Consider the following 26,855-nt stretch of genomic DNA (forward strand, 5'->3'; position numbering starts at 1 on the left):
CCCTTGCCTACGGGACCCGAAGGAGGGCTTCTGGGACAATCTGAGATGATAACGAAGTAACACACACAGCCCACCACCCCCGCCCCCGCCATACAAAATAAGAAAGAGAGAAGTCCTCAGTCATGAACGTTTATTAAGCTTCTACTGTCTTCCAGAGGCTTCCGCTTACTGAGTATTTTCTCCAAGTGCTCAATATGCTTTAATGAGTCATTCTCCCCCTTTTATAGGTGGGGAGACAGGCTTGCCCAGGCTGCACAGCCAGGAGGCGGTGGGCAGACCAGTTTTGTCTGATGACTTCACGCCACCAGGACAGAGGAATGAGAGGATTGAAAATTTCTAGCTTTCAGGATTTACATAGAAATCTTAAATTCGGGTTGTGAGAAATCTTAATAAAATCTTAATAAAATAAAATAAGCAAGGAAGAGGAGTCCAGTGGCCCTAAGGAAAACTTGCTTGCTGATCTGGGGTAGAGAGGGGCCTCTGGTTCTCTCTCTCACTCAGAAGCCCCGTGTGGGGCTGCAGGGATGGTAAGGGCTGAGTGGGGTGGGCATCCAGGTGAGCTCGCAGGGTTTCTATTATCTCCTTGCAAGTGCAGAGGGCAATATGGGTAAATGGAGAGCTCTTGTTAGAACAGATGCTGGTTAATCTTGCCGGCCTGTCGGGGCACTGTGGGGGTCACCTAGGACTTGAAAGGCTTTCCCAGTGCCCTCAGCTCTGGCTGCAACACCAGGAACTCATGACTCAGAAAACACTCTGTGGGTGGTCTGAGTGCTCATCAGAGCAGCAGGTCTCTCCTGGCTGAATGGCCACTTCCAGAGCCAGCAGACTTGAGGAGATGGAAGCAGAGAGATCGAGAAGGATCCAGTAAAAACATTGCCTGCCCCGTAAGATGAGCAGAGGTCATGAATAATAGAGAGAAATGGAGTCCTCTGAGTCCTGGGGGCCCGGCTTGTTTGGGGCCCTGCCCTCCTCAGGAAGGTCTCAGGCCCTGGGGGCATCGGTCACGGCCCTTGGGGCTGTGAGGCTGGGGCATCTTTATGGGAGATGCCCCACCTGCCCCTGCTGTGAGGCCAGGTAGGAAACAGATGCCAAGGGCTTGATGTCACCTGATTCTGCATGAAAGGGGGAGGGGGCGGGTGGGAAGGAGGATAGCCTGTCCTCAGTCCCCATGAATAAGTCATGAGACCCAAAGAGAACGGCAGGTGCAGAGGAGGGGGCCAGAAATAAAGCACCGAGGTTCTGCTCAGGGGCCAGCGAGGAGAGGGGAGCAGGGCAGCTGTGTGGGCATGTGTGGGCTCTGGCCCCCCCAGGCGTGTGCACGGGAGCTCCAGGTGAGAGGGCCGCGGGTCCAAGCAGGTGCAAAGGGGTGGGCACCATGAGCCAGTGAGTGGCAGGAAGGGACAGCCGGCAAAATGATGCCCCAGAAGAGAAAGAGGAGGAAGGAGGACATCGACTTTCTAGGCCTGTATGAGCAGGAGCTGCTGAGCTACGCCTCAGAAGATGACGAAGAGGAGCTGGAGCACGAGTACTACAAGGCCAAAGGTGTGCGGGGTCCTGGCCTGCGGGGCGGGGGCGCAGGCGGGGCCCGCGGGGGCGGCACCATCCTGTCCCTGGCTTTGAGGGAGGAACTTTAGGTTCCAACCCAGCCCCTTTCTCGTGGATTATCCTGTTGGGTCTATCCTACACCCCCTTGGGGTACACTGGGGCCTCCACTGTAGCGAGGGTCACAGAGCCTGATTGGCACAGAATAGACTAGAACCGAGTGCCCACACTCTCCAGGTCCTACACGTCCCAGAAGCCATGTTCGCGCCTGGTCTCTGAGGTGTGGCCTGCGTCAGGCTGTGCAGAGGCCTGTGGGAAGAGACCTGGTCATCAGCGGGTGCCGAGCAGGGGCTGGGGCCCGCTGCCCACCGCGGCCGATGGAGGTGAGGGCCTGGGGCTTTGCAAGGCGATGGCCCTGGCCCACATGGGAGGGCAGTTGGTGCTTTGGACCCGGGCCCAGTCCTTCCGGTCTCACCTTCCTCTGGGGTGTATGGGAGCTGCTTAGAAATGCTCTACCGTCTTGTCAGGTAAACCAGAGAAGGGGTGAACGGGGGGCCCAGGAGCCAGTGTTGGCTTTTGCGGAGAGATTCTTTTTGCTTTGCTGTTTTTGTTGGTGTTGCTTTACTTTCACAGTTAAAAAAAAATATGATTGACTGTGAATGCCCATAGGCAGCGGACTTTATCACTCATAGGTCTGTGTTACTCCTCAATGCTGCCTGCCTGGCCCCTGAAGGCATTTAAATTCTCAGCGCTTCCTCTAAACTGGCTCACTTCTCCCTGTAAGCACCAGACTGACTCCCCCATTCATTCAGCAGATAAGTACCGAATGCTTGCTCTGTGCCTGCCATGGGCTTGTTTGCCCTCCTTAATTCCTGTCTGCTGGGAGTTCCTTGATTATATCCGATTCTGTTGGGCTTGTGGCCTCAGCCATCCTGACCTCTGTGCGGGGGGTGGGGGTGGGGCTCCTTTATTTGTCCTGACTCCTAACCCAGCTCCCAGCACAGACCCCAGGCTCAGAGAAGGTGGTCGCTGCTATGGCACTTTGAGGCTGTGACTCTGCTGAAGCCTCTTTCCTGGCGTGGTGTCCTGGGCACCTTCGGGGGTGGAGGTGGGTACTGTGGGGAGGAAAGAAGGACCTAGAACAAGTGAGGTATCGCTGCCTTTTCTCAGCGCGTGTGCTCCAAGCTCTGTCTGGTGGGGCTAGGGGCATTGAGGCTAGATGTGCGGGCAGCACCCATCACAAATACTCTCAGCTTTGGGGTGATTTGCCCCAGCCAGCACGCCTGCTGGTGAGAGCACTCGGAAACCTCTCATAGCCGCCATCCCATCCACTTCTGTTCATGGGTTCTGCCTGCCTTAGTGTGACGATGTGATCCTTCACAGCTTCCCTCTTCTTTTCACCCTTCTCAAAGCCTCTTTACTTCCATTCTCACTTGGAATCCTCAATATCCCCGAGAACAGTCAAGGCAGGTGTGATTAGTCTCAGGTTAATGACTGAGGCTCCGAGAACTGACGTGATGTCAACAAGGTCACAAGCAGGAGAGACAGGAACTTCAACGGTTCCCAAGACAAGTCCCCACTTCAGGCCACGATGCTGTTCGATAGAATCATGTATTTAATGCATCAGGCACCACGCTGAGCACTTTACCCACGTGGATCGGTTTAATCTTCACAACAACCCAACAAGGTGGGTTGGGTTCTTAAAATCTGCTTTTTCAGGTGAGGAAACTGAGGCACAGGGAAGTTAAGTAACATGCCTAAGATCACAAAGCTAGGAAGTAACAGAGTTAGGATTTGAATCTTGCTGCTCCGGCTGGCCCTTACTCTTGTACTGTCCAATCTTGACGCTGCTGAAAATAGCTGGAGGAGAGCAGGCCAGGGTGGGTGCCATGCTGACATTTCTAAGAGACACAGACCCACTGACTCCGCAGTCAGCGGGTCAGTCAGTCAGCTACAGGAATGGGCGATAAATGTGTAAGATTCTGACAGTAGTCACTGTCTGAACTTTACCTGCACTGTCATTGTTACCCTCTCTGCTCTAGAACGATGTGTCGCCTACTCCCTTTGAGCACTGGGTTCTTGCATTTTGTGGAGAATCTTGATGAGTGTGATGGGGAAGAAGAAGGAAGAGGAGGAAGGCCTAGGTTTCCTTCTCTGTTGCTCAGGTCACCTCCAGGCTACACTGGAGATTATCAACAGCCAGAGGAAGGAGAGCAGCTTCCCTCCATGCTCTGAGGGTAGGCTGAGGCTGGTGCACTGGTCTACCTCCTGACTAATACAGGGCCCATGAGGGGAAGAGAGTGACTCCTACCAGAATCTGGGATCCGAAGGGACCTCAGAGGTCATGCTGCACAAGCTTCTAGCCCTGGGGCCCTTTCCTCTCCTGTATCCCAGACAGGGGGCTACCCAGCGTCTGTTGGAATACAGTTTCCCAAGGCAGCCTTCCTTCTTGGGGATGTTGTTAATGGAGATGATGGTAGTGATGTTGAAGATGATATTGATGTTGATGATGACAACAGTGGAGATGATGATGGTGATGTGATGATGGTAACAGTTTACCACTTATGGAATGTATATCTTTCATCCAGCTGCGAAGGAGTGTCTGTAAGATAAATTCCCAGAAGTGGAAATATGCTAGGTCAATGAGTATGAAAGTTGAAAACCTTGTTTTATTTGATTTAATCCTTATGATAATCCTTCAAGGAAGAAATTCTCTCTCTCTCGGTGATAAGGAAAATGAATCTCAGTAAGAAATTCGGTTGAAATCATGCAGCCAGTATGGTAGAATTGAGATTTACATACTGGTCAATTTATTTCCATAGTCCACATTCATTTCATTGATTGTTTCATTCATTCACTTGTTTTTTCATTCATCCATCCATGTAATTATTTATCGAGCATCTCCCATTTGTCATGCTCTGTGCTAGGAGCAACGCTTGTTGCTGTTGACAGTTCTTCTTTGTGCTGACCAGGGGATGTTACTAGTTGGGACCCTCCTCTCTGGACCAAACAGAGTTTTGTGTCTTTCATGAGACACCTGTCTTCTCTAAGATAGTTCTTCAGCTGTCTGAACTTTTTAAATTAAAAATTTTAAATTGAAGAATAATATACATATTATATATATGTATATACAGCACATTATAGAATATATATAATATGTATGTGCACATATAAATTATATATGTAATATATATAATTAGCACAAAACTCAAAAAGGAACAGCTGATGAATTTTTACACATGTGCATGCTTGTGTAACCACCATTCAGAACAGGACACAACATTTCTAACCTCCTGAAAGCTCCTTTAAAATTCTTCCCAGAGGTAATGGCCCTCCTGATTCTATCACATACATTAGTTGTTTTTTTTTTTTTTTTTTGCGGTACGTGGGCCCCTGACTGTTGTGGCCTCTCCCGTTACGGAGCACAGGCTCCGGACGCGCACGTGCACTCATTTCTCTTGGATTTATAATTGGAAGTAGAATCACTGAGCCATAGGGTGGGCTTATGTTTAGTTGCCAGGACTTGTACCAATCTCTACTCCCACCAGCAATGTATGAGCGTGCCAATGGCCCCACACTCTTGACAATACTTAGTATTTGTCCATCTTTTTAATTTTAGCCATTCTGGTGGGTACATGTAGTGTCTCATGATAATTTTAATTTGCATTTCCCTTATGAATAATGATGCTGAGCCCTTTTCCCTATGTTTATGGGCCATTTGGATATCCTCTTTTATGACATGCCTATTTAAGTCTTTTGCCCATTTTTCAACTTTATTGAAATATAATTAACAATAAAAGGAATCTACTTTAAAAGTGCCATTTGATGGGTATTGACAAATGTATACATCTATGTAACCACTAGCACCATTTATCTATAGGGCATTTAAATTATCCCTCAAAAGTTCCACGTGCCCCTTCCCAGGCAATTCTCCCTAACTTCAACCCTAGGCAACCATGCTCTGCTTTCTGTTAAAACAGATTAAAGTTCACAGAGCTGGCATTACATATCGTGTAGTGCTTTGTGTTTGACTTCTTTTGCTCCACATCGTGTGTCTGAGATTCATCCGTATTGCATATGTCAGTTGTTCGTTCCTTTTTATCACTGAGTAGGATTCCACTGTCTGGATATACCACACTTTTAAAAATTCATTCACTTGTTGATACATTTAGGTTGTTTTTCCAGTTTAGAGCTGTTATGAATACAGCTGCTATGAAAGTGTGTGTGCAGATCTTTGTGTGGACATGTTCTTATTTCTCTTGGGTAAATACCTAAAAGGGGAATTTCTGGGTCTTATGGTAAGTGTATGTTTATCTTTAAAACAAATTATTGCCCATTAAAGCAATTGTCTGGTCTTTCTTTTTCTTACTGATTTGTGTGAATTCTTTACATTTTCTGAGTATGAGTCCATTTTTGGTGACAGGCAGACCCCGGAGATATTGTGGATTCGGTTCCAGAGCCCAGCAATGTAGCAAATATCACAGTAAAGCGAGTCATACCAATTTTTTGGTTTCCCAGTGCATATGAAAGTTATGTTTCACACCATACGGTAGTCTATTAAGTGTACAATAGCATTATGTCTAAGAAATGTACATATCTTAATTTAGAAATATTTCTAAATTAAGCCTTCGGCAAGTCAATCTTTTTACAGTAGTAACATCAAAGATTACTGATCATAGATCATCATAACAAATATAATAATAATGAAAAAGTTTGAAATATTGCGAGAATTACCAAAACGTGACAGAGACAGGCGTGAGCAAATGCTGAGTGAGCAAATGCTGTTGGAAAAATGGCACCGATAGACCTGCTTGACACAGGGTGGCCACAAACCCTCCATTTGTAAGAAACATGATATCTGTAAAGCACAATAAAGGGAATTGTGATAAAACAAGGTATTATGTGGGATGCCTGTGTGTGCATTCCAAATATCTTCTAGTCCGTGGCTTGCCTTTTCATTCTCCTGATGGTCTTAATTTTAACTGTCTAATTTATCATTTTTTAATGGTTAGTGTCCTATTTGAGAAGTAGCTCTGTACACTTGGGGCAGCTATGGAGGTAGTTTCTTTATCCCTCTCCCATACCCCAGACTCCTTTCTCTAAACCAGGCATCTCCAGGCCTGTATGTCTTCTCTCATGTGATGTGGTTCTAGAATTTCCACCGTGCTGGTCATTTTCCTATGAACACTCAGTTGGGAAACATCCTTGTATATGTGCAAACCATATGGGCAACACTTCAGGTCCTGGAGTTATCTCAGGGAGGGCTCTAGGAGTTGTTTGCCGATCAGGAATCCCTGTGGTGTAGACTGTGAAGAATGAAGGCTTTGGTTATCACAAGAGACAGGGAGTCACACAAATGTACTTCTTCCTTTCTCCCCCTCACGGGGACCTTCATCAGAACCAGGGACATCAAAAGACAAGACACCAACAGCAAACAGAACAAGCTTCAAGGGGACAAAGAGAGGGGAATTCCGTGCCCCTGCCCACAGGGACTCACTGGCAAAGTTCTGCATCCCCCCCCACTAAGATGTGTTATCCTGAGATTGCCATGGCAACACCCAGGAGGTCACAGGAAGTGAGGCCTGCAAGGCAGCCTTGTGTAGAGGGCAGAGAGAAAGGTGAGAGCCAGGGGCGGGCTCTGAAGAAGGTCTTGGCTAGGATGGCACCCATGTGCTGTGCTGGAAAGATCACAGACAGGCGTTGGGAGGCCTTGGGCTGGGCTCTGGTGTTGACATTGTGTGTTGTGTGACCTGGGCTTGTCCCCTTGCCTGCAGGTTCCTTACCTGTAGGATGAATGTGCAGCATTAAGTGGGAGATTGTGGTCTCAGAGCAGGGCTTGGTGTGGGTCTGACCCTGGCTCAGAGGCTTGCGGGCTGCAGCAGGGGTCCAGAGCGTGCTCTGGGGCTGGGCATCCCCCTGTGGATCCGGCAGGAGCTATGGCTTCTCCGAGTCCACATAGGATTCTGGGCTTTCTTCTGAGCCTGCGGTCTGTCTTTTTTCCTCCTGCAGTGTACGAGGTGGTCACAGCCACGGGGGATGTTCGTGGCGCAGGGACCAGTGCCAATGTCTTCATCACCCTTTTTGGAGAGAATGGGCTCTCTCCCAAGCTCCATCTTACCAGCAAGTGAGTACCAACTCAGCCTTGGTGGGGTCCTGGGCTGTTAGTGGGGGTTGATAAAGTTCTGGAACCCATGAGAGAAGACAGGTGTGTCCACAGGTGTATTAAGTGGTGTGGGCCTTGCTAACAACCGATCACGTGCCAGCCAGGCCCCTCCCAGTGATTTCCTTAGCTCCTCTCTTGATTTTTTTGTGTATGGTAATGCTTACTTTGGCTCTCAGAATTCCCAAGAATTCATATTAGCTGTCCTTTGATGTGGGAGCATAAGCCCTCAGGATCAAGAAACCTGGTCTAGGCCCAGCTTTACCATTTAGTTGCCGTATAACTTTGGTCAAATCTCTTGGCATCCAAAGCTTTGGCTTCCTCATATGTCATCTGGAAGTGATAATCCTCATCTTACCAAACTCATAGGACTTTTGGGAAGAGGGGACAAGGCCATGCATGTGAGGGAGCCACGAGCTTAAACGCTCTGCACCTACGTCTCACCTGGGACCAGCATCAAACTGAACCTGCCTGCCCGCTAACACACACTCAAGTCAGTGCGTGTGTTTGTGTAGATGTGCTTGTGTGTGCACACTTGTGCCCTCCATTTCATTGTGTCCCATTGAGAGCAGAGGCTGCTGTCTCTTCCTTTCCATCCCCTCCCCCCCACCACACATGTGCACACACAGTTACTACACATGGCAACTTTCTAGCAGAATCATGGCATTCCAGAGATGGCCAGGGACCTCACTGGTGGCCTGGGCAGCTGTATTTCACCCTGTGCTGAGTGGAACAGGGGATTGGTCAGCTGGTTTTGGGCTCCCAATACCCTAGCATTCCTCCCCCTGGAGGAGCTTGACTTATGTTTATCATATCCACCGAGTTTCTCAGTCAGATACTCTTTGCACCGTGGGCTCTGTAGCCAAGAAAAACTTGAAAACAACTAAATCTATTCCAACCTGCTTACGGGGCATCTGGGGCCTAGAGGGGAGTGGTGAGCAACTCTGAGTCATGGAACTTTTGATGGTAAAGCTGGTCCTCAAACCCCAGGGTCTTGATGCAGACATTTCCTCAAGCACATGACCCCGTGGCCCTAGAGGATGTGTGGGAGACTCCCCTGCAGGCCTCCTGGGGCTCCAGGGTGTGACCTCTGGGGTTTATAGCTTGACACCTCCAGGGGCGGCAGGCGAAGCAGTAGAAAGGTGGGTCCACAGGCCAGGAGATCCACAAACTCTGTGCTTAGCAGACAGACCAGGCCCCAGTGGAACACATTTAACCTGAGGGCAGCCTCTGGTGTAAATGCGGCAGCGTTGAGGCAGGCGTAACGTCCTATTTTGTCCATTTCCGCAGAACAGGGTACCTGCCCTCTTGTACTGCTTACACTGCCGAGTGACTCGCTTGTGGAAGCCCTTTGCTCCAGTGCTGTGGGCACGGTAAAGAGAATACATGAAATCCATCCTCTGCCATGTGTCCTCCCCGGAGTGCACCCCTCTAGGGAGAAGCCACTAGACCCTGGGGAGCTGGCCAGCTTCGTTTCTGGAGTCCCCAGCCTGTCTTTTTTTTTTTTTTTTTTTAACAAAAAGAGCCATTTCCCCTCTTGTGGTGGTTCCTCACTGGCTTTCCTCCTTTCATGCACCTGGACCCTCAGACTCTCCCCCCTCACCTTTTTCCTCTGTCAAAACACCTTCTCAGGAAGGTCCCCAGAGTCAACTTTTATAACCGCATGTGAAGGTCTGTCACTGTGTCCCCTCGCCCTGGGAGTCTTGAGTTCCAGCCTTCCTTCTCAATGGGAAGGAAATCTTTGTCACGGTAAAGGGTCTCAGGCACGACTGAGCTGGCAGGGCCAGCAGGTCTCCGGGTGCTTCTGAAGCCACACAGAGGCAGCCAGCTTCTCTGAGATAGCCTGCATGTAGGAATCAACTTCCCCCCAATTACTCCACGGGTCTGCTGGTAGGGGTCCCTCCTGTACCTGTGTCCTGCTCCAAGCAGGGCATCAAGGGCACAGATTAGGCCAGGGTCCCAATCCGGCTGGTCCAGAGGGCTCTTCAGGGGCCCGCAGGAAATGGGTAGTTTCAGGGATACAGGCACGTTTGCAGCATCAGCTGTATGTCCTTGGAGAGGCTGGAGAGGTGATGCATAGCGGGATGCATAGGTGGACCCAGAGGATGATGGGAGGTCTGTTTTGTGCCTGCAGCACCTATCCCAGTGCTTTGCAAATAGAGCTCACTAGACGATTTGGTATCAGCGTGGCTAGAATAGGACTTTACAGGGAAGGATATGTGATCTGGACCTCGACAGGTGAAAAGGACTCATAGAGGAGGGGCAGAAAGAGGGTACTTTAGATGAGGGGGAACAGCTGAAAAAGTATGGAGGCCACAAGGGACACTGCAGACCAATGGGGGCTGGATGGGGACTTACCAGCTGCATGGAGGGGCAGAGAGGAGGGAGGTGGGAAAGGCAGGGGAGGACCAGACTGGAGAAAGCCTTGTGGAGGCTTGATGTACGGTGCAGACAAGAAGGGTTAATCTGACTGCGGTGAGCAGGGTAAACGGGGAGAGAGGAGACCAGAGTCTGGCTGCTGCAAGACCCGAGAAATTGTCTATAAAGAGAATCGCATAGACACAATCCTCACCATCTGAGACCCTTCCAATTCAAGATGGAGATCTCGAGTCTGGGAGGGGAGTACTGCTTTCCGAGGAAGTCCAGGTTGCCGTGTAACCAGCATGCAGAGGTCACGGAGGTCCCCGAGCTCTGTGAGATTTAGATGCAGTTAGCCCAGCCCAGCCCTCACCCTCAGCAGTCCCTGGGGTCTGGCCCACTGGTCTCGCGATCTCCTGTCCTCTCACTGTCTGCTGCTGTTCCCTCCTGGCCACACTGTGTCACCCCAAACCCACACCCACACCCCTGTGTCAACTGGAACTGAGCTCCTTTTCCTTGTTTTACACCCACAAACACGCACACATACATCCACGCAAGCACACATATACACATGCACACATGCACACAAGCACACACAAACTACAAGGCATTTTGGTGTGCATCAGACTTCACTGATAACTCGGGGTGCCAGAGTTCACGTGGAAGCAACACAGACAACTTAAAGTGGAATACTAGATAGACGCCCCGCCTGCCCGCACCAAGGTCTTAAAGTTAAGCCACCACCCTTCCTGGAAGTTCTCCCCAACCCCTTTCTCTGCAGCCTCTGGCCGTGTCTCTCACCCCACCTTTCTCTCCTGCCTCTCCCTCGTCCTCTTTCTTCTCTCTCCCATCAATTCCACTCTTTCTTGTGGCCTTTCTCCTCTGCCCCAGGCCTTTACCTTCTACTCCCGGGTGGCTTATTAGGATTTTTTATTCTCCAAAACAAAATAATTCCTGCTGCAAGAAGAGCCTCGGTGCCTGACGTTAAAATGCTGACGGGTCTCACCCTCATGGTCTGGGGTCTAAATTCCTCGGCACACGTTGGACCCTCTCTTAGGCAGCAAAGAGTGGGACACGTTCACTTCATTCCCCTGCTAGCTGACCTCCGCCCTGACCTCCACACTAGCGAAGTACCAACAGCTCTGGATCCCAGAGGAAGCCCCCTTCCCTGTGACCCAGGACCACCCCCAACAATGAGTCACATGCTTAGGATATGGCAAAAGGATGGGATCTCATGTATCTTCTGGAACACGGTTCTCCTGTTGAGAATTCACCAACTGCAAGTGTGGTAGAATCCTGGCATTTTAGTCTGCTGGCTCTGCCCAGGGGGCAGCTAAAATGCCCTGTGCTGCCTGGAAAGGGTGGGATCCCTGTGGAACGGCAGGCACGGGCAGGGAGCTGTGTCCTGCATTTGAGGATTGACCAGGAGCTGTGGAAAACCTGCCATCTCCCACAAGGAAATGTGAAGAAGTGTCTATTTCTGATGTTTCTTTGGCCAGGGACCTCTGTCGTTTGCTGTTTCCATACCGCCTTCAGTCAGTTTTCTGAAACCCACCAGCATTTGCATTCTGACTTATTGGAAGGAGGGATTCCGGAGTCTGACCCCAAGTGGGCTGGGGTTGGAGCTCATCTGGGATTGTTTTGGCCCCTCCCTGAGAGGAGGGAGTCTGTAGAGCCCTGTGTCTGCAGTCCTTTGCTTTCCCTTCTCTGAAGAGAGACCCCTGAAATGCAGAAGGCTTTGCTCTTGTCCGCCAGGATATTGGTCTCCATGTCGTAAACACTGTGGATGATTGCGTCACATCCTGTGGTGCCCTGGATGCTCCAGTGTGGTCCTGAGAGAGCGTGGAGCACGCCTTCTGCCCATCCTGGCAAACCTTTCCTCCTCGTTTCCCTTCTTCCACCTCGCTTTTTAAAATGTCTTTTTTGAGTGACTGTAAAGCAGCATGGTCGATTATTTAACAAACACGCTGGAAAGCGCCAACCCACATTCCACTTGGTCACGCGTGCAGGGCCTTTTTGAAGGTGCAGAGCTCCCCTTGCTGGATGCAGCTGCTGGAGCTGGAACTCTTATGAGAAGCACCCTAAAAAGCCAGCTGCTTTCCATCCAAATCACACCTTGTGTTTTCTTTTCCAAATCATCCTCCACTTCCCCTACTCATTGGCATTGGTTGTTTCCCAAATTCCATGCACCCTCAGCAGATGAAGCCCAGCGAGCCTCAAATTCATTCCGAAGAATTCACCACAAGCAGCTGTGGGCTGGATGGAGCGGGGGGTTCTGAAACAGGGGACTGTACTTTTTTCATAATTACGAAATCAAGATGTGCTTCCTTCAGAAAACTGAAAAAAATGAACACAAGAATAAATAACCAGCACTTCATAATAGTCTTATTATGTAGACATGATGTTTTTGTATAAATCCTCCCCCTCTTTATTGTTTTTAAATGAACTTGGTGTCCTTTTTGTATTAGTTGTTGTTTATACATTCTATTTTTAACCTGCTTTTTCTTTTAAGCCTATTTCATAAACCTGTTTCTGTTGTATTAAATACTCTTTCACAATAGGATTTTTAATGGCTGCATAATATTCCATCATAGAGCTTCCCAGGGAGACTGCTTTGTAGGGTATTTATATGATATAGAGACTCCTGTCTATTCTAAAAATCGATTTCCTTGTCTTGTATACTGAAACAGAAAATACCTCTCATTCATTTCCTTGTTTCCCATTCACACAGTCCTGATGCACATAATCGATGTTCACGTGTTTTGCAAGTCATTTAACAACTGCTTTGACTCTGCAACAGAATACAGGCCATGTTGTCACTCGCCCTTGGAAGTGAGATTCTGACAGGTCCATGTCGCCAGCCTGGGGGCGGGCCTTTTCACTCCAGCAAAACCCGGAATTTCCCGCCACTCTCTCCTCCCGCTCTGTTCCCCGGGCTACACCACTGGGGGCTCTTCTCCCTGACAAGGCGGCCTTGGTGCACATTTTTACCTGATTTTGTGAGCTCTGCACTGCTTTAGGAGGGCCCTGGGCCCCATGTCTCATGCTGTGCCCACCATAAGGAAATATCTCCCCAGACCAGACTGTTTGCCAGAGTGGGTCTGTTTGCAGAATCACAGCTTCTGGGTCTCTAGAACCTTAAAAGCCTTCTGTTACTGAGAGAGTCTGAGCCTTTGCTGCCTTGGGGAGAAGGCCTTTCACCTCCCACTTTATTTTGAAACATGTGATGGCCAATGAACAGACATATCTTCTGCGTTTTTCTTTTCCTATGGGCTGTGTGCTGGTGCTGAAAGCCCTGGCCGGGAGCACTGAGAGAGGTCCACAGCTCTCAGCCCTGTGAGGGCTTCACTGTGGTAGCAGGAAGAGCTGCAAGCAGGCCTGGGCTCAAGCGGCGGGCGTCCTGGCCTACACAGAGGACAGAGCAGATGTCCACGTGAGATTCAGGCTTCCACTCCCAGAGGACTCGGTGCTCCAGCCTTCCTGTGTCTAAGCTGATGGATGCTAGGACGCTCCTGAGTCTGGACTTGCTTGGGCATCTCATTGAGAAACAACTCAGGTGCACTTGCTTCTGTTTGCACCCTCTGTGGGATGCCAGACATGCATTCCCTCACTGCCCCCACTTCCCTGGTCACTGGTTTGTGTTGAATGTTTCCTTCCTTGGAATGGCAGGACCATGGCCCACCACCCAAGGTATGCATCCACTTGGGGCTGCCATTGCAACTCTTCCCAGCAAGAGCAAGGCAGGTGAGGAGGAGAGGCCAGGAGGCCTGCAGACCCAAGAGCACCATGGCATTTATCACACCTTCCTTCCTCCTCCACTCTCCCAACCCAGAGCAACCACAGAGCATTGGATCATGACTTTGGGAGCCAGGTTCTGGTCCCAGCTCTGCTACCAACTAGCAATTTACTTGTTTGTAAAATGGGGCTAATGTTGCCCACCATGCTTGCCTTAATGATACGTAGCAAGGATCCCACAAGAACCTGGGCGTGAAAGCAAGGAATGAATACTAACCATCCTTGCCCTCCACCTCTCCAAACCATGTCAGAAAGGAATCTCAGAATGGGATTGGCTGGCAGTAGCACTTCCTGGAGTGTGATGGTGGAGGAAGTAGGGGGATGCCAGCCTTTGGCTCTCCTCCAGGGCCTGTGAACCAAGTGCTGGTCTGTGCTAACTGTGCACACCTTCATTGCAGGAGCAAATCTGCCTTTGAGAAAGCCAACGTCGATGTGTTCCGGGTGAGAACCAATAATGTGGGCCTCATCTACAAAATCAGGTGAGAACTTGGCCCCTGACCAGGTTGGGTGAGAGGAAGGCAAGTAGAATAGGAACTGATTTCACTACTGACACTTTTGGGTGTTGATTGCTCTCCTGACGTCATCTGAGGGGTGACCAAAGGCCCAAATCTTTCCCTCCCACTCTGAGTCATTGTGCCCTAAATTTGCCCATTAGAGTTTCACTTCTTTGGGTTAAGACAACTTGAGACAATTTTTCACACACTTGGGAAATATGCTCTGAGAAACCCTAGCAAAGTGGTTAGTAGACTCAGTCCAGATTGCCTTCGTTCAAATTTCTGCCCTGCCATTTACCAGTTGTGGGACTTTGGGAAGGTTTCCTCTCCAGGCCTCAGTTTCCTTGTCTGTAATAATGGTGCCCAGCTCCTAAGGCACCATTAGAGTTAGTAAGAATTCAATGAGTCAGTGTTTAGAATATTAACTGGCATACAGTAAGCGCCCAGTGAGTGTTAGAGATGCCAGGTCACATTGCAGGATGCCTTTTCACAGAGATCTCTCCTAATCTTGCTCTGTCTGGTGGAGTTTTTGTGAATGTGTGGGGAGGGATAACTCTGCCAGCCTGGTTGCTAAGGAACAGCCTTCAATTGCCCCTGTTTGCCCCCCTCCACCTACTGCCACCCCCAATCAAGTCATGCCCATTTGCCAGCATGTCAAGATCACTTATGGTCTGACTGTACCCAGACTAGAGGGCCTGGACAGAAGGGAAATGCTGCCTCCATTCAGTCCTTGTTTTTTTTTTTTTCCTCCCACTAGAAAATATAGGGCCATGAACTCTCTTTACTGGGAAAATAAGGGACTTATGAGGGCCCTGGCACCGGTTGTGTGGGGAAAGGGGGTTATGAACACGGAAGGGGCTCTTATGGGGGAGGGTCGGGAAGAAGGTGTCAGTGTGTGGGAAAGGCAGCCACTAAGCTGAGGTCCACTATGTGCCAGGCTCCATGCCGGGCAGAGCCATGCATCCTTGGGTATATCATGTGTGTCATCCATGTGTGTGTTGTCTTGGACTGTGGTTGTCCCGTTAAGACCTGCAAGTTGTAAGGCCTCACTGTGATGGGATGCTTGGTGCTAAGTGAGGTCGTCCAAGGGTCAAGTTCTGGGGAAGAAACTGGGCCTCAAAGAGAAAACTGGACTGCCAAGGATGAAGAGGAGTGTAGGAAGTGGCAGAAGATAATGGGGGCCAGATTTTGAAAAGTCTGGATCTCTGCTGCCCAGCTCAGCAGCTCCTGGCCCCACGGCGCTATTGATCACTCTAATGTGGCTAGCCCAAACCAGATGCACTGTGTGTGCAAAAACACACCAGGTCTTTGGAAAACTAGTATGAAGTAAAGGATGTAAGATAGCTCATTAATAGATGTTTACACGGTTACCCACTGAAATGATAAGTGGATTAAACAAATTATATTATTAAAATTAGTTTCACCAGTGTCTTTCTTTTTCAATGTGGCTACTAGAAAATCTAAAATTACCTATCTGGCTCACACATGAAGCTCATGTGATATTTCTATGGGGCAACACCAGTCCTATGTGGCCATGGGGGATCCTCTGGGTGGTGGGACTGAGTATCTGGGGTGTGGGGGTGTGTCTGGGAGTCAGGGAGAGAGGGGAAGCTCAAGATGGTCCCGCTGCAAGCCTTAGCAATTCTGGATTTTCCATGGAAGGCAATATCTCCTTGTGGGCAATGTAACGATGCAACATTCATTCATAAGCTCATCCACCTTGCAAGGAGTCCCCACTTTGTAGATAAGGAAACTGAGGTTGGAGAGGTAAAGTAACAACAACATCAAAATGATTAAACCTCTCTTTGGAACAAACATTGGGGTATTTCGGTATGGAAGGGGCATCGTTTCTGTTCTGCCAGTGACGGTGCGGGTGTCTGTTTCTGCACACCAGGATCGAGCATGACAACACAGGTTTGCACGCCAGCTGGTACCTGGACCGTGTGATTGTGACCGACATGAAGCGGCCTCACCTCCGTTACTACTTCAACTGCAACAACTGGCTGAGCAAGGTGGAGGGTGACCGCCAGTGGTGTCGCGACCTGTTGGCCAGCTTCAACCCCATGGACGTGCCCAGAGGTCAGTGCCCAGGCTGGCTTGCCCACCATCCCTCCCTGCCTGCACTGGGCTCACCCAGGCCTCTGTCTTGTTCTGGGCAGCCCCATCACCCCTTGCCACCTCTTCCTGTTGGCTAGGGCCCAGGGGAAGCCCCAGCTTTTCCTTGGGTCCCTCCCAAGAGCAAGTTCTGGGGGCTCATGGAAGTGGGAGATGCAGGAGGTCCTGGAGCCGTGATGGAGGAATGGGCACAGCCCTGAATGTACCCTATGTTTTCAACAGCTCTTGTTGATGAGTATCTATGGAGCGTTCTCTCTGAGTTCAAAGGCAGTTTTCCCTGTCTTCCTGTTCCCTAGCTTTTTTTCTGATGACCAAGGAAGGTGAGTTCCAGCCAGGGGGGCATGGTGGATGTGAATCGCAATCTACAGCTTCCAGAGTTCCATCGTGCTGCCCCCAACTCCTCCTGACTTTATGAGGAGTGAAACAACTTATTTCAAGTACATTTGGCCCAAATCCTTAAATTCAGTCATTTTTAGCTCTACAGGAAAAATGGGAGGCAGGGGATCAAAGCATATAAAAATGCACGTTGTATCTCATGTCCTATTTTATCACTCCTTTGTCACCTAAAGTCCTGACCTCACCTCACCCCATTATTGAACATATTTGTCTTTTCAAATAAGGGGACATCACATGTGGGTACCGTCATCATAATAGCCTGATTGCACAGAGTCATGGGCCATCGGAGGGGAAAGGAACTTGGCGGCCAGGAGAAGAGAAGTGACTTTCCCACGGTCACCCAGTAGAACACATTTCACCTCCCAGCACGTACCCAGTGGTCTCCAAGTGCCACTGGCTCTTGCACCCCAGCTGAGCACATAAACATATCCTCTCTTCCAATGGACTTCAGCTCTCAATTTCTCTGTCTACCTCTTATGTCCCACCTCCCAGCTGACCTTGAACACTTGCCCCATTCCTCTGTTGTCCCCATCACAATAACCTGCAACTTCACTGATTCTTTTTTTAAAGATATGTTATCCATCTTTTACTACAAAAACCAAATTTGATCATTGCAGAAAATTTAGAAAATATGGAAACACAATTATATAAGAAGAATACCTGTAATCCCATCACCTGGAAAAACATCACTGGTGAAATTTTTGCACACTTATTTCTAGTCTTTTCTATGAATATATAGTTTGAAAGGATGGGCTGTTACAACATCTCCTGTTTTAGAGCATGTATATTTCTAAGCCATTAAATGTCACTCAACACCCCTACTTGTAATGGCTCTGTAGCATTCTGGTGTAGGGAGATACCATCATTTATTCATTGAATCCTTTATAGTTGGACATTTATACTGTGTTCCCCCTCTAAATTTTTTGTTATTATAAATAATACTATTATGAACAATACACCTAAATCTTTGCACAGATAAATGATTCTTTCCTTAAGATAAATTCCTAAGTGGAATTTCTAGGTCAGATAGAATACACAGGGTTAAGGCTTTTAATGGGTATTCCCAAAGTGTGCTAGAAAGGACCCATCAGTGCACAGTCCCACCAGCTGTGTAGGAGCACCCACTCCACTCAGCCTTGCCAACAGCTGGTAGTATTGTTTAATTTCCCAACTGGATGGGAACAGGGGCTTTTATTATGTTTTTTAATTAATTTTTTATTGGAGTATAGTTTATTTACAATGTTGTGTTACTTTCAGGTGTACAGCAAAGTGAATCAGTTATATGTATACATATATCCACTCTTTTTTAGATTCTTTTCCCATATAGGTCATTACAGAGTATTGAGTAGAGTTCCCTGTGCTATACAGTAGGTCTTTATTAGTTATCTATTTTATATATAGTAGTGTGTATATGTCAATCCTAATCTCCCAATTTATCCCTCCCCCCACTTACCCTCTGCTAACTGTAAGTTTGTTTTCTACATCTGTAACTCTATTTCTGTTTTGTAGACAAGTTTATTTGTACCCTTTTTTTAGATTCCACATATAAGCAATGTCATATGATATTTGTCTTTCTCTTTCTGAATTACTTCAGTCAGTAGGTCCATCTTCACTCTCTAGGTCCATCCATGTTGCTGCAAATGGCATTATTTCATTCTTTTTATGGCTGAGTAATATTCCATTCCATTCCAATATTCCATTGTATATATGTACCACATCTTCCGCATTGTATATATGTACCACATCTTCTTTATCCATTCCTCTGTTGATGTACACTTAGGCTGCTTCCATGTCCTGGCTATTGTAAATAGTGCTGCAATGAACATTGAGGTGCATGTATCTTTTCGAATTATGGTTTTCTCCAGTTATATTCCCAGGAGTGGGATTGCTGGATCATACAGTAACTGTATTTTTAGTTTTTTAAGGAACCTCCATACTGTTCTCCATAGTGGCTGTACCAGTTTACATTCCCACCTCTAGTGTAGGAGGGTTCCCTTTTCTCCACACCCTCTCCAGCATTTATTGTTTGTAGGTTTTTTGGTGATGGCCATTCTGGAAAAGGAGCTTTTCAATGTTCTCCCTTTGATTACTGGTGAGGTTGAACATTTTCATATGTTTATTGGCCATTTGTGGTGTGTGTGTGTGTGTGTGAATTGCCTGCCCATGCCCCCGTGCCTGTCTTTTCTATTGGGCTGAATTTCACCAATTCTCCTATAGACCTTAGGCACTTTAATCCTTGATCCAGTCTCTTTATCAGGATCAATCCTTAGCAAATTGTCAAGCTTGCCATCTTTCTCTTTTGTTCTCTTAGTTTCCCCTTTCTTGGCCTTTTCCCTCCTTTTAGCTCCTTATCCAACCTTCTGCTTTGGTCACATGAAAATCCATTGCTCCACTGTTAGGAGAAGAGCTTCTGAAAATCACCATTGAGAAAGAATGAATTAACTCAGTGGTTCCCCAACTTTCCACAAGAACTGTCCAGGGTAGTGTTTTCTTAAAGTCTCTGAATCAGGCTGCCTAACTGGGCTCCCTGCTCCTTTATGGGCTGGGGGGCATTGGGTTTTTAGTATTTCCAGGCTAGATTCTGGGAGAGGGAATGAAAAAAATGATCTTCATATATTCAGGGACTGTGTTGGTAAACAAAAGGTTAAGTTTCTTTTCTTTTCACCTGGAATTATACTAACTTGGTGTTTGGAGGTCTTTGATCATCAAAATGGGGAAGATAATTATTTCTTTATTCGTAGTTTGACAGGTAAAAATGTTTCAAAATGTGCGATGTGGGCCACAATAGAAGGAGGAGAGAGGAAAGGGGGCATTTTCTGAGTGTATTCCATGCCCTCCTCCCCTTGTTCCCCTCTCCCCACCCCCAAGGGCCATCTCCCAAAGTTCTGGCTAATAATCAGCAGGAACTTTCTTTCATTCCGGCTCCTCAGGGAAGGTTGGTGTTCCAGGCTGACCGACCGACCCTTTGACCAAGGTGATCAGCAGATAATAGTGGAGTGGAGGGGACTGGGCCTTGATCAGTTTTCTAGATGGTTCCTCTACAGGGGATCTCGCATATCATGCTTAAAGACACAAGTGCCTGAGGGGAGCTTGCCCTCCCTGGTGCAGAAGCTAAGCCGAGGTGCACTGGAACTGCTGCCCCGGACAAGAATATCACCCTCGCCGCGTGGCACAGAGCCTGGCATTTCGTCTCTAGGCTTCTATTTAAGTATACTTTGGGGGAGGGACCCAACATGTTCCTACCACCTTGAGGGGAATGGCTGAGTCAGGGCTGTCCTCTTCTTCATGGAGCCACTGGCACCAGCATGAACAGAGACAGCAGGTTCAAGAAGAAGGAGGTAGGAGTCGACCAGCTCACAGTCATGTGGATGGAGGAGCCGAGAACCTAGTTCTATTTCTTAGTTGTCAATCGGTTGGTAAAATCTGGCACCTTAAGGGAACCAGGCAACCAACCAAAGGGAACCAGGACCAACCAAAAGGGCTTTGTCTTTTGGTCTTCTTTGCATCTGATCACCAGGCCTGGGGGGATGTTGCTGGGGCCTGGGGGCCCAGGCTGTTATATCTCCCCAATCCATCTGGGGTTCCCAAATCCCAGCCACTCACATTCCTCCTTCAAGACTTTTGCTTTATTCAAATATCACTTTCGTTATTATTCTTCTTCTTTAACTCACTTTTTACAACTTATATTAACTTGTAAGTATATTTTAAAAAGAAAGTTGAGGGCTTCCCTAGTGGCGCAGTGGTTGAGAGTCCGCCTGCCGAGGGCTTCCCTAGTGGCGCAGTGGTTGAGAGTCCGCCTGCCTATGTAGGCGACACGGGTTCGTGCCCCGGTCCGGGAAGATCCCACATGCCATGGAGCGGCTGGGCCCGTGAGCCATGGCCGCTGAGCCTGTGCGTCCGGAGCCTGTGCTCCTCAACGGGAGAGGTCACAACAGTGAGAGGCCTGCGAACTGCAAAAAAAAAAAAAAAAAAAAAGTGGATATAGCTATCATTAAAAACTTTATTGTTATCCTTTGCTACAAACATCAAGGATAATTAGCACATATTAAAATAAATATGCAACATTAGATAAGCCTCATGTATCACCCCTAGCATCCCACATACCACCAGTGGTGTGCAAACTGCATCCTTGGAAACACTACCAGCTCTGCTCTGAGAGAAAGGGAAAGCAGAGGCCAGGAGGGAGGGGAGGAGGGCTGCGAAGGTATCTGGGCTCTCCTCTTCATGAGTCTTTGCTTCGCTTTGTCCTTGCCACACTTCTGGGGGTGGGGGTGAGGGAAGGCAGGCAGGTGTTAATTACACAAATGAGTAAACTGAGGCCCGGGAGGTGGTGACTCATCCAAGATCAGACAGCCAATCACTGACAGAGCTGGGACTAGAAGGCAGGGCTACTAGTTGTTGGTGGAATGTGCCTTCTGTCTGCCCCTTGGACTGGGCAAGACCAAGGGCACCTGAGAGATCAGAGCCTGAGGGATCAGAGCGAGGAGCTCATGGAGGTCAGCTGGCCCAGCCTCCTGCTGTCACAGGAATCCTTCCACAGCATCCCCGCCAGTTGCTTCTCCAGCTTTGGTTTAAATCTAGCCTTTCTTGAGTGGGGAATGCTGCCCAACCTCCCAGTGCAACCCATCCCACTGATGAGCGGCACTTGTTGTCAGAAGGATCAGCCTGAAATTAAACCCCCATGAGTCTCCCTGAGATGTTTGCTAATCTGATTCAGACCTCCCCTCACCCGGTACAGGAGATTTTCACGTTAGCCCTTTGGCTGTAGGAAGACAGGGCTCTCTCCTCTCAGGATTGCACCCCTAGGTTCCTCAGCCTCTCCTCTTGTGGCTGTTCCCCAGCCTGGCTCCTGAGCAGCGCTGGTTTATCATTGCCCCTCAAGAACGTGCCTCCCAAGCTAGAACCCTGTGTTTCAGATGGGGCCTCATCAGAACAGCAGGCAGAGGGCCTCCCTGACTCCATTGCCTGCTTCTTTTTAAAAATTATTGTGGAAAAATATACATAATATTTATTGCCTGCTTCTTTTAAAATATTATTGTAGAAAAATACACATAATATTTACCATCTTAACTATTTTCAAATGCACCATTCAGTGGCACCAAGTACATTCACATTGTTGTGAAACCATCACTACAATCCACCTCCAGAATTCTTTCATCTTCCCCAGCTGAAATTTGTACCTATTAAAGAATAACTCCATATTCCCCTCCCCCTCCCCCAACCCCTGGTAACCTCTATTCTTCTTCCTGTCTCTCTGAAAATGACTACTTAGGAACCTCATATAAGTGGGATCATAGAATATTTGTCCTTTTGTGACTGCTTATTTCACTTAGCATAGTATCTTCAAGGTTCATCCACATTGTAGCATGTGTCAGAATTTCCTTTCTTTGTAAGGCTGAATAATATTCCATTGTATGTATAGACCGCATTTTATTTATCCATTTGTCTGTCAATGGACCTTTGGGTTGTTTCCACCTTTTGACTATTGTGAATAATGTTGCTGTAAACATTGATGTACGAATATCTGTTCGAGTTCCTGCCTTCAGTTCTTTTGGATATATACCCAGAAGTCGAATTACTGGATCATATGGTAATTCTATGTTTAACTTTTTGAGGCACTGCCACGCTCCTTTCCGCAGCAGCTGCACCATTTTGCATTCCTACCAGCAATTCCAATTTTTCCACACACTCATCAATACTTGTTATTTTCTGGGGTTTTTATTTGTTTATATTTGATAATAACCATCTTAATGGTTGTGAGGTGGTGTCTCAACTGTGGTTTCGATTTGCATTTCCTGGGGATAAGTGACGTTGTGCATCTCTTCATGTGCTTATTGGTCATTTGTATATCTTTTTGGAGAAATGTCCATTCAAGTCCTTTGCCCATTTTTTAATCAGGTTGTTTGTTTTCTTGTGGAGTTGTAAGAGTCTATCCAGAATATATTTCTGGATATAAACCCTTTATCAGACATGATTTACAAATATTTTCTCCCATTCCATGGGCTGCCTTTTGTGCTATTTGTGTCTGCTGGTGCATAAAAGTTTTTAATTTTTATGAAGTCTAATTTCCCTAGTTTTTCTTTTGTTGCTTATGCTTCTGGTGTCATATCCGAAGTCACTGCCAAATCCTATGCCATGAAGCTTTTGTCCCAGTGTTTTCTTCTAAGAGTGCTATAGATTTAGCTCTTACATTTTGGTTGTTGATCTATTTTGAATTAAATTTTGTATATGGTGAAAGGTAAGGGTCCAACTTCATTATTTTGTATGTGGATATTCAGTTTTCTCAGCACCATTTGTGGAAAAGACTGCGCTAAGACCATTCCCCATTGAATGGTCTTAGCACCCTTGTTGAAAATCATTTGGCCATATATATGAGGGTTTATTTCTGGGCTCTCTGTTATATTCCATTGGTCTACATGTCTGTCCTTATGCTAGTACCACACCATTTTTATTACTGTAATTTTGTAGGAGTTTTGAAATCAGGATGTGTGAGACTTCCAAATTTGTTCTTCTTTTTATTTTATTTTTTAGATTTTTTTGATGTGGACCATTGAATTTGTTACAATATTGCTTCTGTTTTATGTTTTGGTTTTTTGGCCCTGAGGCATGTGGGATCTTAGCTCCTTGACCAGGGATCAAACGTGCACCCCCTGCATTGGAAGGCGAAGTCTTAACCACTGGACCTCCAGGGAAGTGCCTGTTATTCTTTTTAAAGATTGTTTTGGCTATTCAGTGTCCCTTGATGTCCTGCTTCTTTTTTTCTACTTTTTTTGTTTATTGGGATATACTTCACATACCATATAATTCACCCTTAAAGTGTACATTCAATGTTTTTTTGTATATTTGTGAAGTGCAACCATCACCACAATCAAATTTAGAACATTTTTATCATTCCAAAAGAAGTCCTATACCCTTTAGCAGTCACTCACAACACACCCCTCCCAATACTCCCTAGGTCTAGGCAACCATTAATTTACTTTCTATCTTTATAGTTTTGTCTATTCTAGACATTTCATATACACAGAATCATATAATATGGGGCCTTCTGTGACTTGTTTCTTTCATGCAGTATGTTTTCAAGGTTTTATTTTTTTGTTTTTGTTTTTGTTTTTTGCGGTACACGGGCCTCTCACTGTTGTGGCCTCTCCCGTTGCGGAGCACAGGCTCCAGACGCGCAGGCTCAGCGGCGATGGCTCACGGGCCCAGCCGCTCCGCGGCATGTGGGATCTTCCCGGACCGGGGCACGAACCCGTGTCCCCTGCATCGGCAGGCGGACTCTCAACCACTGCGCCACCAGGGAAGCCCTGTTTTCAAGGTTTATTCATGTTATAGCATATATCAGTAATTCATTTCTTTTTATGGCCTAATAATACTCCTTTTTATATTTATACTACATTTTATTTATCCATTCATTGGTTAATGGACATTTGGTTTACATCCTGCTTCTTTCAATGCACCCTAAATTCTCATTAAGTATTTGTAACAGTGACACTACACCATAATCACCTGGAAGAAAAGATGAAAATGCTCTCTCCACCCCAAGTCCTCAGTCCTTGCCCAGGACTTAGAGGCTGCTGGAGAAACCTATGGATTCTCCTGACTCATCCCCACGTGAGTCAGCAGGTGTGGGTGTCCCAATCTTGGCTGGCTCTCCACCACATCTCAACAAAAAAATGATCCAGGCAGACATCACACCTCCTAATTAAGCATCTCAGATATATATGCAGCCTGAACAGGGAGGCTGCAGCCACCTCTATGCTCATTTCCTTCTTAGAATGGGTGTCGGGGGTCCTGGCACTTCCTGGGGCCTGGGGAGGGTTGCCAGCTGCTTTTTCAGCATATCTGTGTTGATTACACCTGGAAACACAGTCTTGACTATCGAATCGTTCCAGAAGTGTGGCGAATTTTCCCTCCTGCCATCTGGTTCTTTGTATTCCCCCACCTCCATTGACATGGACACCTGATTCCCTTCCTAGAGGATTTATTTCATCCTGTCTGGAATGGCTCACCCTTTTGACACCCAGAACCCAGAGGGGCATTGACATTTACACACTGATGAAAGCCCTTGGCCAGGATCTAAGGACAGTCTCCCAGCCCTTGAACTGAAGCTTCATCATTAGCAACTGCCATTGGTGATGCCCCCCCATGAGCTGCTCTTAGATTCTGGGTCAGGGTGAAAATATGGTCTTTTCCCTCAAGGTGCTCACAGTCTAAGAGAGGACAGACATTGCCATAGTACAAGGTATTCACAAAGAGGGTGGAGGACATGATGGTTCAGAGCTCCCGTCTCAAGTCACAGAGTCCTAGGTTCAAATCCCAATGACGCCACCTACTAGCTATGGACAAAATCCTTCTTCAGACTGTGTCTTCGTGTGCATATACCTTACAGATAGTATCTTATTTAAAATTCATAACACCCTGAGGAAGTAAGGTCTATTATTATCTCCGCTTTGCACCTACAACGAAGGTCAGGGTGAAAACATCCATGACCCTGAGTAGTCTCCTCCTCTGTTTCTTGATCTCAGGCCAGCAACTCCCCTTTCTCAACCTGTTTGCTCAGACTGTGTTGGCTCTAGTGTCTGGCAGGCAGCACTCTGAAAGCTGTTCTCTCCGGCACTAATAAACCATGAAGAGGTTTCAAGGGACCCATGGGAAATGGGATTGAAGCCTGAGGGACAGGATGAGACACCCTCTCCCCACCTACTCCCAGATTGTGGAGTGGAAGCCAGACTACTGAGAGCAGTTTCTGGGGTTCAGGCCCCACCTCAGCTACCCCGAAAAGGACTGAATAGGACTGCTCTCGCCAGAGCCCCAGGGCCCGCCTGCCTGCCTGCTGCCTTGGGGGCTTCTCCTTTCTCCCAGACATCTGTCTCAAGTCAGTTTGAGAGAAAATTGTGGATCACCCACTAAAATATATACCAGGGTCAGAGGAAACATCAGGGCCCGTGCCTCTTCCCCCTCACCTGCTCTATTTCACCCTCTCCTTCTGTTTTCTCCATGCCACCGAAACCCTATTGGGTCTAAAGCCCCAGCCTCTCTGGAAAGCATCACCTGTGCCCTTGCCTTGGATTTTTCTCTCCCTGCAAACTCTGGAGAAAGTGAAGTCTGTGCCTTCCACTGTAGGGCAGTGATTCTCAGCATAGGGCCCCCACCCCAAAGGCAGTTAGGGGATGTGTAAGGAATCTCATGGGCAGAGAGGAGGAACTTTTCCACCTGCTCCCTGAGGTTCAGATACATTCTGGCTGAATCAGCTATAGCCAGAACGAGCCACTGTGGCTGATGGGGGTGTGCTATAGCCCTCAGGAGTTTTGAGATGGATAAATGGCTGAGAAACACCATATCTCAGAGACCGCTGTTTGCCTCTTTGGGTTCTAACTCCTTAATAAGTGTCTATCTGGTGTCTCCGGCTAAGCTCAGGTTTCTCTGAGGGTAACACTTTCACTTGTGCCTGCGCACTTGGTCACTTCGGTGGGGCTTGGGTGAAGATCGATAGGATGCGGGCTCGTGTGTGTGTGGGCTGTGTGCAGACACATCCACTCATGAAGACCAGCAGCAGAGATGGGTGGAAAGAGCTCTCCTGGGGCACAGAGAGCTGGCTTCTAGACTTGCCCCTCTGTAATTGTGCCCCTTAGGCAAGTTACTTGTCCTCTGGGCTGCCTTCTCATCTTACCAGAAAACCCGGATGTTGTCCAAGGTCCCTTGAGGCACTAGCTTCCTCTGGTACTCTGCTAGCTAAGCATCTCTCGGCCCTTTAACCTGGCTCCATGTTTCTTCTGCCCAGTGATCCCCTTGATGCTGGGTCACCTTTAGTGTGACATTCGTGGGGCACAGCACCCACATGCAGTTGATAACACACTGCAGACTTACACAGGCTGAGAACGCAGGGCTACCCGTGCCTTTCTGGCCCCAGGGAGGCTCAGGGCACATCCCTGAAGCTGGAGGTGGGATGGGGTGGCACTGAAAGATCAGGGGTGGGGATGTGGAGGTAGACAGGC

At 47.9% G+C, this 26,855-nt stretch overlaps 1 protein-coding gene across 2 annotated transcripts in view; it reads left to right on the top strand.

The window, feature by feature from the left end:
- The first annotated feature begins 1,184 nt into the window (after window positions 1-1,184).
- Window positions 1,185-26,855, top strand: part of LOXHD1 (lipoxygenase homology PLAT domains 1) — a 202,709-nt gene continuing 177,038 nt past the window's right edge. Inside the window, exons 1-4 of one of the 2 annotated variants that reach the window (XM_067699194.1) lie at window positions 1,185-1,542; window positions 7,552-7,666; window positions 14,254-14,334; window positions 16,244-16,428. In XM_067699194.1, the coding sequence (XP_067555295.1) occupies window positions 1,413-1,542; window positions 7,552-7,666; window positions 14,254-14,334; window positions 16,244-16,428 (511 nt within the window). In that variant the 5' untranslated portion in view covers window positions 1,185-1,412. Of the gene's footprint in view, window positions 1,543-7,551; window positions 7,667-14,253; window positions 14,335-16,243; window positions 16,429-26,855 lie in introns of those variants that run through there. The other variant, XM_067699191.1, reaches the window with a different exon arrangement.

The sequence above is a fragment of the Pseudorca crassidens genome, chromosome 12 (assembly GCF_039906515.1).
Source record: "Pseudorca crassidens isolate mPseCra1 chromosome 12, mPseCra1.hap1, whole genome shotgun sequence".
NCBI lineage: Eukaryota > Metazoa > Chordata > Mammalia > Artiodactyla > Delphinidae > Pseudorca > Pseudorca crassidens.